Genomic DNA, 12,061 nt, shown 5'->3' on the forward strand with positions numbered 1-12,061 from the left:
TATTAGAAATGCTCTAGTTTCTATTCGAAATACTATAGTTTCTACTAGAAATACTATAGATTCTATTCGAAATACTATCGTTTCTATTAGAAATACTATTGTTTCTATTCGAAATACTATCGTTTCTATTCAAAATATTATAGTTTCGATGATAAATACTATAGTTTCGATTAGAAATACTATAGTTTCTATTAGAAATACTATGGTTTCTATTAGAAATACTATGGTTTCTATTAGAAATACTATTGTTTCCATTAGAAATACTATTGTTCCTATTAGAAATACTATAGTTTCGATTAGAAATACTATCGTTTCTTTTTGAAATACTATCGTTTATATTAGAAATACTATAGTTTCGATTACAAATACTATAGTTTCGATTAGAAATACTATAGTTTCCATTACAAATACTATAGTTTCGATTACAAATACTATAGTTTCGATTACAAATACTATAGTTTCTATTAGAAATACTATAGTTTCAATTACAAATACTATAGTTTCGATTACAAATACTATAGTTTCAATTACAAATACTATAGTTTCTATTGGAAATACTATCGTTTCTATTAGAAATACTATAGTTTCGATTACAAATACTATAGTTTCGATTACAAATACTATAGTTTCTATTAGAAATACTATAGTTTCGATTACAAATACTATAGTTTCGATTACAAATACTATAGTTTCTATTAGAAATACTATAGTTTCGATTACAAATACTATAGTTTCTATTAGAAATACTATCGTTTCTATTAGAAATACTAGTTTCTATTCGAAATACTAGTTTCTATTCGAAATACTAGTTTCTATTCGAAATACTAGAGTTTAGTTTCTATTTGAAATACTAGTTACTATTAGAAATACTAGAGTTTCTATTCGAAATACTAGAGTTTCTATTCGAAATACAAAAGTTTCGTTTCTATTCGAAATACTAGAGTTTCTATTCGAAATACAAAAGTTTCGTTTCTATTCGAAATACTAGAGTTTCTATTCGAAATACTAGAGTTTCTATTCGAAATACTAGAGTTTAGTTTCAATTAGAAATACTATAGTTTAGTTTCTATTAGAAATACTATAGTTTAGTTTCTATTAGAAATACTATAGTTTACTTTCTATTAGAAATGCTATAGTTTACTTTCTATTAGAAATACTATCGTTTAGTTTCTATTAGAAATACTACTATAGGAACACTTTGCTTGACAAATTGTCCTCTTTGCATTAGCTCGGTACGGAAGTAGAAATTTTACACCACAAAAAAGCTGTTCAATTTTGTGTTCATTCTGTGAAAAGTTCCTTTGGGAGTACATGTTTATTTTTCGTTGTTTATGTTGTACCCAGGTTGACTCCATCAACTGCCTCCTCAAAGGAAGTGTCATGACCAAGGCTTGTGAAGAAACCAAGCACTTTTACTCTGATCACAGCCAACCAGGTTCCTATTAGCTCCTGCATGTTTGGATATTAATGTAGTAAACTATCATATGCTTCTACTAGTGTATTGTGTGCGCAGAATTTCGCCAAACGGAAGACTGGACGGTTCGCTGTCGTTATGTCATCCATAAGAACATCCAAGAAGACCCTTGGAACCTTCCTAATTCTATCAAAACTCTGGTGGAAAGCCTACAGAGATTTGTGGAAGGTACTAATAGACGATGATACCTTTTTTACATGGCAACGCGCTCGTAAAATAACAAAAACGAATTTAAATTACCGTATTTTCACGACTATAAGGCGCACCGCATTATAAGGCGCACCCTCAATGAATGACATTTTTTCCATATATAAGGCACACTGTCTATTTTGGAGAAGATTGAAGACTTTTAAGTGCCCCTTATAGTCGTGAAAATACGGTATTTGCTATTGACTTCCTGGTATGAAGCACTCACTACTTTACAGTCACTTCTAGAGCCGGCCATTGTTGATGTTTTGGATTTTTTGGTATAAAATCTTGCAGTGGGGGAGGAGCTATATGATGGAAGATTTTGTAAACTAAGATGGCATCCGCATATTTAACAGTATTGTTTCAGTTCAGGCGTTTGTGTTTTTTTAATATCCAACAGTGGTGGTGTTTCGTTTTTGGTTTTCTGTTTTTTTCCATATATAAGGCGCACTGGATTATAAGGCGCAGTATCTATTTTGGATAAAATGTAAGACTGTTAAGTGCGCCTTATAGTCGTGAAAATACAGAAAATGTTTTTCCCATATTGCCCACCAAATTAGCCACATGCTTGTTAACAAAATGACAAATTAATTGAATCCATAAGTCAGAAAATGCGTAAAATCTACATGATAAATTCTAAAAAAAAAGTCTGTGGAGTCAAAAACTGTATGCCAACATAACATTAACCATCAATGATTGGTTGCGTATGGCAATGTGTGGTTATCTGCCACTCTTGAGTTTTTACACACGGGCATGGAGTCAAAAAATCTACTAATACACAAGTTCACTCCCACAACTAAAAAAAAAAAGGAAGTTGTCGACTAAGGCGTGAGCATTTCTTCAAAGACAGCTTGATAATAATCCAGTGGGAGTCACACTTCAAAAGGTCACACTTTTTCCTTTTTGGTGGTGTTTCCTTTTTGGTTTTCTGTTTTTTCCATATATAAGGCGCACTGGATTATAAGGCGCACTGTCTATTTTGGAGAAAATTTAAGACTTTTAAGTGCGCCTTATAGTCGTGAAAATACGGTAACTTGGATTACGATGCCGACACTCAAAAATACATTTAATCTGACCTTACACTGCTGTTACACTGGTGCCTCAAGATACGAGCTTAATGTGTTGCGGGACTGAGCTCGTATGTCGATTTATTTGGAACTCAAATGAACGTTTCCCCAAGGAAAATGAACTCAAGACTAATTAATTTGTTCCAAGCCTCTGGAAAAGACACCCAAAACAGGATATTGGATTGGAAAAATGTTTTTATTTGTTCTAATTTGATATCTATTACCAAAGTAACAAATAAATGGTGGTTTAATAGTACGGAAATATGTTTAATAGTACTAAAATGTGTTTAATAGTATTAAAATGTGTTTAATAGTATTAAAATGTGTTTAATAGTACTAAAATGTGTATAATAGTACGGAAATATGTTTTATAGTACTAAAATGTGTTTAATAGTATTAAAATTAGACGGATTTTGTGGAAGGAAAATTTTGCACGGGAACGCGCTCGTAACATAACATAAACTAATTTAAATTAACTTTGATTACGATGCAGACACTCAAAAATAAGTTTAATCTAACTTTACACTAAACTTAATTCTAATTTTGATTGACATTTTGATACCTTTCTTGTCCCGGGTTGGCTCTATTGGCCCCGCCTCCACCCTGACTTTCAGATGCAACCTATCGAGGGTTGTTGGCTTTTATATTCCCTTCAAAATATTCCGAAAACTATTAGTATTCATTTTTTTGTGTCTACTTTTTCAGATGGAAAGAACCAGCTTCTTCTGGCTCTGCTGAAATGCACAGGTAGTGCAACATTTCCTTGTGTTAAACATACCTATCATCATGTTTTGCCTGTATTTTATACGTCTTTTGATCATTTCAAATTGTGTACGCCGTATAATAACTTTTATACAGGATTTTTTTTGTAAAACTGATCTCGTTTTACCCATTTCGGCTCTAATCCGGATCATCTCGGTCACTGGTAACAGACAAAAGCTCATATTTGATTGCTAATGTTGTCATCTTTTAAGCATGATATCCTTTTACCCTTTTCAATATATAAATATAGCGTGTCAGCAAGCAATGTACCCAAACAATCAAGCTATCAGTGTCATACAGCGACATCTACAGAATCTTGAATTTAGTTCACACTGATTGGGCACCCCGTCCTCTTTGGACCCAAATCTGGGTCCAAAGAGGATGGGGTGAACCCAGATTTGGGTTCGAACCCACGACCCCAGAACTGTGAGGCGGACACGCCTACCACTTTACAATGGGCTGCCATCATAGTTCAATCATATAAAATTCATATACAGTACAAGAATTGCGAAAATGAAATAAAGAATCATTACACGCCACAGTACAATAAATTTGTTATAATTATCATGCCCTATAAGTCCGTTCTATGTGAGTACAGTGTTCCCTCGGTTATCGCGGTTAATGGGGACCGGGACCACCCGCAATAAGTGCATTTCCCCAAAGTAGGGATTCCCCTTCCAAAATGCTTAATTTGAATTTAATTCTCCAAATATATATATATATATATATATATATATATATATATATATATATATATATATATATATATATATATATATATATATATATATATATATATATATATATATATATATATATATATATATATATATATATATATATATATATATATATATATATATATATATATATATATATATATATATATATTTGGAGAATTAAATTCTCACAGGGGGGTAAAAATAAATAATAAAAAAAAAAAAGATATATATATATATATATATATATATATATATATATATATATATATATATATATATATATATATATATATATATATATATATATATATATAATATATATATATATATATATATATATATATATATATATATATATATATATATATATATATATATATATATATATATATAAATCTATATAAATATATATATATATATATATATATATATATATATATATATATATATATATATATATATATATATATATATATATATATATATATATATATATATATATATATATATATATATATATATATATATATATATATATATATATATATATATATATATATATATATATATATATATATATATATATATATATATATATATATATATATATATATATATATATATATATATATATATATATATATATATATATATATATATATATATATATATATATATATATATATAAATCTATATAAATCTATATAAATATATATATATATATATATATATATATATATATATATATATATATATATATATATATATATATATATATATATATATATATATATATATATATATATATATATATATATATATATATATATATATATATATATATATATATATATATATATATATATATATATATATATATATATATATATATATATATTTATATATATTTATATATATATATATATATATATATATATATATATATATATATATATATATATATATATATATATATATATATATATATATATATATATATATATATATATATATATATATATATATATATATATATATATATATATATATATATATATATATATATATATATATATATATATATATATATATATATATATATATATATATATATATATATATATATTTATATATATTTATATATATATATATATATATATATATATATATATATATATATCTTTTTTTTTTTTAATTATTTATTTTTACCCCCCTGTATACAGTACACCATATAGAATACGGGTAGAGAGGGTGAAATTCATGTTATAACAAAAAAAACTGTAAAATATGTTGTTTCAATGTAATATGTATTTTTTTTCCCAAAAAAATCTGCGAAGCTCCGCGTCCGCGTTAACTGAAGCGCGAAGTAGCGGGGGAACACTGTAAATATGTGCCGTTTTGAATTTGTACGTTTTTTTTATTGCTTAATAAGCGGAATTGCAATCATTAATAAGGGGCGCAATTGGCCTAGGTTGACAGGTATGCTTTGGATTGGATTGGAATGGAATGGAACTTTATTTCATGCCATAAACCAGTGCCAGGTTGTCTCCTTGATCTAGGATTTTCATCTTTTTTTTACCAGACACGTCGCTTCAACTTCGACGAGACGTCATCTTTTGTCAGGCGGCCACAGCCGCCTTGTGTACGTTGGCGGAGCAGCTCTTGGCCGCGTTGAGGTTCCGCTTCAACAACGCCGGAGAGTATCAGGAGGACAGCAAAGAGACTAGCCGCAAATGGCTGGAGCAAATTTCCGCCATCGGCGTTCTGCTACACTTGCAGTCGACGTTAGCGCCGCATGTGGTGAGGATCACTGTCGCTAGTCGTGTTTTGTCAAGCGGTTTGTCATGGTGACATGTGTTCGGAGTTTAATATCTAAGAGAGACAGTTTAATATCTAAGTGAGGGTTTAATATTTAAGTACTGTTTAATATCTAAGTACTGTTTAATATCGAAGTACTGTTTAATATCGAAGTACTGTTGAATATCGAAGTACTGTTTAATATCGAAGTACTGTTTAATATCGAAGTACTGTTGAATATCGAAGTACTGTTGAATATCTAAGTACTGTTGAATATCTAAGTACTGTTTAATATTGAAGTACTGTTGAATATCTAAGTACTGTTGAATATCTAAATACTGTTTCATATCTAATTACTGTTTAATATCTATGTACTGTTTAATATCTAAATACTTTTTAATATCTAAGTACTGTTTAAGATCTAAGTACTGTTTAATATCTTAATACTGTTTAATATCTAAGTACTGTTTAATATCTAAGTGCTGTTTAATATCTGGGGTACTGTTTCATATCTAAGTACTGTTTCATATCTAAGTACTGTTTCATATCTAAGTACTGTTTAATATTTATGTACTGTTTTATATCTAAGTACTGTTTAATATCTAAGTACATTTGCCCGGCAACCAAAAGGCCGGCGACCAAAAGACCAGCGACCAAAAGACCAGCGACCAAAAGACCGGTGACTAAAAGACCGGTGACCAAAAGACCGGTGACTAAAAGACCGGTGACCAAAAGACCGGCGACCAAAAAGGACCAAAACAAACGGCGACTCAAAGACCGGCGACCAAAAGAATGGCGACCAAAAGACTGGCGACCAAAAGACCGGCGACCAAAAGACCGGCGACCAAAAGCCTGGTGACCAAACGTCCGGTCACGAAAGTTTTAGATTACGATATACACTAATTTTTAGCTTGTTAAACTCAATTTTGGGTTTTGTACATGCTCTCAGGCTACATTTATGAAATTTTCTTACATGTATAACACCATACAAATAGTCTAAGATTGGGTCTCCTGTCTGGAAGGGTTTTTTTGGAGGTGTATTTCAATATTTTAGTGTATGAAAAAGATCCTACTAGTGCATTTTCTCAACTGGCTATGTTTCCCTCCCTTGCAGAAAGAAGAGCGGACCATGTTGGAAGACACCAAGGCGGCCCTGTCAGACTTGGACAAAGTCACAGTGTTCTTCCGGCAACTGGAGGATGAATGTCTCGTTGCAAGTAAGCTACAAAGACGTATTCAGTCTGTCAAAATAGTCGCTCGGCTGCTGATGAGCAGCTGGACGCTTCAACTGATTTGAAATAGAGTTCCGTTATGGATGTGTATGGTCACTTTGACACGTTTACTCTGTTGGAGTTTAATTTGAGTTCAAAATAGAAACATGATTTTTTTTATATATATATATCGTATTGATCCGAATATAAGACGATGTTTTTTTGTTTTGAAATAAGACGATCGTAAAATCTGGGTATCGATATTGTACTCATTTACATCACTAGATGGAGATGGATAAAAGTGAATGTTGAACATTTTGATGATTAATTGAATTGAATTATATTATTGTCATTCATTATACAAGTATAATTAGATTTGAAGTGCACAAATTATAAATAATTAAGTGATGAATAAATAAGTAGTCCACTTCAATAAGTCGTCAAATTAGATAAGTACTTAACTTCAATAAGAAGTAGTCAACCTAAATAAGAAGTAATCAATTTAAATAACAAGTAGTCAACTTAAATAAGAAGTCGTCAACTTAAATAAGAAGTAGTCAACTTAAATGAGAAGTAGTCAACTTAAATAAGAAGTAGTCAATTTAAATAAGAAGTAGTCAACTTAAATAAGAAGTAGTCAACTTAAACAAGAAGTAGTCAACTTAAATAAGAAGTCGTCAACTTAAATAAGAAGTAGTCAACTTAAATGAGAAGTAGTCCACTTAAATAAGAAGTAGTCCACTTAAATAAGAAGTAGTCCACTTAAATAAGAAGTAGTCCACTTAAATAAGAAGTAGTCGAATTAAAGAAGTAGTCAACTTAAATAAGAAGTAGTCGAATTAAAGAAGTAGTCAACTTAAATAAGAAGTCAAATTAAATAACTAGTCAAAATAGATTAGTCCACCTAAATAAGTAGTCAAATTAGATAAATAGTACACTTAAATAAATTGTCACATAAATAAGTAGTCGCCTACAAAAAGTGACTAAAGTGGTTAGCAGCCTCTGCAGTTTTATACAAGTACAAGATTTTAAAAAATGCCTCGATTAGGTATTCTTTGGTCCAGAACTCGAGTTGATGCAGTTTTTGCAATTTTGTTGTTTCATGACAGTAAGTGATTGGTCGCCTTACATTTCAAAAACCAAAAGCCATCTTTTATCTAATTTGAGCCTATGAAAAATATGAGGTCGTCTTATATTCGGTCCAATAGGGTATTGCACCATGAATTTTTGCAAATATCACTTTGCTGATCAGACAGCGCGTAGCTAGCGCTAACTGTAGTTAGCATTACGAAGTAATCCATCACTTCAATAGTTTTCAGCGTGAATCCTTCCCAAGAAAACATACTAACCTTCAAAACGACTCGATAAATGTTACCATTTCATTTATCCGAGTGGTCTCACTTGCAAAAATCCCATTACCGTTCTCCCAGAACTCAAAAGATATGTTATCTATGTATACTCTAATAAAATTAGGAGTCTTTTTTTATCTAATAAAGCAGTATATGTCCAAAACCATCTATAGAAATGACATTTCTAAGATTTTTGTTTGAAAAATAGAACAGTTGTTGTCATTTCCTACTGAAAATGACCATGTTACATAGCTTAAGATATCTTTATCCTATCTCTCTTCATTTTTCAGACTCACCCGTTTGCTACCAAGTGGAGGGCAGCCGACAGGCCTTGAAAGTGACGCTCTACTTGGACAGCTGGCACTTTAGTGAGCTGCCCAGTCGACTACAAAACGGAGGAAATCTCAAACTCCACACCGTTCTTTTCACCAGAGGTATGCTGGAATTTTTATTATTATTTTTTTTAATTATTTCAACACTTTTACTAGTGTGGAAACGTCAATTAATACCCTATCAGTAAGAAAATAATTAAGTAATGGGTTGCTCCTATGACAAATGTCATTGTTTTTATTTCCGTGCCGTTCATGTGTAAATAGGAGAATATCCAACGCCCCCTAGAGGTAGATAGATGTAAATAGTTTTGGCTACTGTCCAACCAAGTCTGATAAAATGTCTTAAATGGATAATTGATGTATAGATTTAGGGTGGGAATCATTCATTTTCTGATCCGCTTATCCTCACAAGGGTCGCAGGGGTGCTGGAGCCTATCCCAGCTGACTATAGACGCCCTGAACTAATGGCCAGCCTATCACAGGGCCAATGTGTTAATCACTCGGCCTTCTCAATAATGAAGGCGGTATGGATATAGATTAATTAATGATTGCTATACGTCAGTGGTGTTAAAGTGGCGGCCCGGGGGCCAAATCTGGCCCGCCGCATCATTTTGTGCGGCCCGGGAAAGTAAATTATGAGTGCTAACTTTCTGTTTTAGGATCAAATTTAAATGAAGAGTATAGATGCATATCCTATTTCCTGATTTTTCCCTTTTTAAATCAATAATTCTAAGTTTTTAAATACATTCTTCCTGTTTTTAGTTCAAAAATCCTTTTGTAAAATCTAAAAATATATATAAAAAATGCTAAAATAAAGATTGTTTTAGATCTATAAAAAAACTGAATATTCAGGGCTTTTAATCCAGTTCTTTTAATCCATTTATATAAAAATAAAAAATCTAAATATTATATCTAAAATGGTCCGGCCCACGTGAAATCAAGTTGACGTTCTACTCAAATGATATGATTTTATTTATTTTTAAATTGCAGATATTTGATTATCTTATGGATTTATGAGGGGAAAAATAACCATATTCTTAAAAAAATACCCCCCTTTTCTTTCTATCTGTATAACTAACTTTCCCTTTATTTATTTACTTTTTAATTGGTAACCCGAGATCCCCTTGTTCTCAATCACATGCTACAAACAGGTTGCACAGATAAAATGATATCTTCTGCATATTAAATTGAATTAAATGCTTTTATTGTCATTATACAAGTATGTAAATACTGATGAAATATGTCATATTGGATGTGCAGCACTGGAGCGTCCAGAAGGCTTATCACAACAAGAATACATCCCCATGGAAGAGTTCCAGCAACGCACCAATGCTGTCTCCTTGGAGAAGGTCAAGGTCTACTACCGCAAACTCAGGTACTTAGGCTTAGTATATACTACATTTAATTCAAATAAACCATTGTTGGCAAACGCTTCGCTCTTGAGCCGCATTCGGCTCCCGGCCAAAATAAAAATGGCTTTTTGCTTATTATCACATTTTATATATATATTGTGACTCTTTGCCTCTTTTTTTGTTTTTATTAGCCTAAATTAAAACACACTTAAATTCATCAGGTTCCATAATATACAAATAATGAATTATATTTTAAAATTAATTTGGCAGATTGGATTTTTTATGTTTCTTCTGTGATTCTCGTCGTTTTAAATGTTGGCTTTTTGTGTCTAACTTGTTTGGCACCCGTGACAAAGATATTTGTTTCATTGATTTTTGGCTCCCTCTATAGGTAGAAAGACGCATTTTCCAATTTCCGACATCCAAATACAAAACACGTTTGGCAGACTTGTTAATCTAGTATTTAATTTGGGACTATTTAACAAATATGATATTAAATTTGAGTTTTGAGATTTATTTAATAAGGGACAGCACATATTAATGAACACATTCATTTTAATGTTAATGAACATAAATATGTAAATATGTAAGATTGTAGCAAAGGCCTAATTTCTTGTGCAAGTTGAAGGTAAACAATTACACTTTCCGTACTTTATCGCATATACGCCGTATTTGTTGTTAAAAAAATGATGACTGAATCGAGGGTAAGGCTTATATGCGCACAAATTAGACTTAGCTTATACGTGGATGCGGCTTATACGTGAGAAAATACGGTCCACCCACACACAAGTAGCACCATTTAAAACAGTGTTGTGATTAGAAGATGATTGGCCAAGAGGTTCAGAGACAGGCGTTCACGTATGCTACGTATTTTCACGACTATAAGGCGCACCGCATTATAAGGCGCACCCTCAATGAATGACATTTTTTCCATATAGAAGGCACACTGTATTGTAAGGTGCGCTGTATAATTAGGTGCCCTGTATTATAAGGTGCAATGTATTATAAGGCGCACTGTATTATAAGGTGCACAGCATTATAAGGCGCAATGTCTATTTTGGAGAAAATGTAACACTTAAGTGCGCCTTATAGTCGTGAAAATACGGTAATTGCTATTGACTTGCTAAATGTATTCTTTCTAAAGGGAACTACACAGTCACCTCTAGAGCCAGCCATTGTTGACGTTTTGGATTTTTTTTGTATAAAATCTTAGAGTGGGGGAGGAGCTATATGATGGAAGATTTTGTGAACTAAGATGGCATCTGCATATTTAACAGTATTGTTTCAGTTCAGGCGTTTGTGTTTTTTTAATATCCGACAGTGGTGTTTTTTTTTGTTTTTGTTTTTCTGTTTTTTTCCATATATAAGGCGCACTGTATTATAAGGCGCACTGTCTATTTTGGAGAAAATGTAAGACTTTTAAATGCGCCTTATAGTCGTGAAAATACAGTAATTGCTATTGAATTCCAGGTATGAAGCACTCACTACTTTACAGTCACCTCTAGAGCTAGCCATTGTTGATGTTTTGGATTTTTTTTCTATAAAATCTTGCAGTGGGGGAGGAGCTATATGATGGAAGATGTCAACTAAGATGGCATCTGCATATTTAACAGTATTGTTTCAGTTCAGGCGTTTGTGGTTTTTTAAATATCCGACAGTGGTGGTTTTTCGTTTTTGGTTTTCAGTTTTTTCCATATATAAGGCGCACTGTATTATAAGGTGCACTGGATTATATGGCGCACTGTCTATTTTGGAGAAAATTTAAGACTTTTAAGTGCGCTTTATAGTGGTGAAAATACGGTAATT

The 12,061-nt window shown here is 31.1% G+C and overlaps 1 protein-coding gene across 2 annotated transcripts in view; it reads left to right on the plus strand.

Annotated features, from left to right (window-relative positions):
• The window catches only part of prex1 (phosphatidylinositol-3,4,5-trisphosphate-dependent Rac exchange factor 1), a 124,226-nt gene that overhangs the window by 106,321 nt on the left and 5,844 nt on the right, over positions 1-12,061 (plus strand). For both annotated transcript variants that reach the window (XM_077712366.1, XM_077712367.1), the window contains exons 29-35: positions 1,345-1,435; positions 1,514-1,642; positions 3,436-3,477; positions 5,797-6,014; positions 7,126-7,228; positions 8,862-9,005; positions 10,164-10,278. In XM_077712366.1, coding sequence (XP_077568492.1) covers positions 1,345-1,435; positions 1,514-1,642; positions 3,436-3,477; positions 5,797-6,014; positions 7,126-7,228; positions 8,862-9,005; positions 10,164-10,278 — 842 coding nt within the window. The remainder of the gene's footprint in view (positions 1-1,344; positions 1,436-1,513; positions 1,643-3,435; positions 3,478-5,796; positions 6,015-7,125; positions 7,229-8,861; positions 9,006-10,163; positions 10,279-12,061) is intronic.

Source organism: Stigmatopora nigra, chromosome 1, assembly GCF_051989575.1.
Source record: "Stigmatopora nigra isolate UIUO_SnigA chromosome 1, RoL_Snig_1.1, whole genome shotgun sequence".
NCBI lineage: Eukaryota > Metazoa > Chordata > Actinopteri > Syngnathiformes > Syngnathidae > Stigmatopora > Stigmatopora nigra.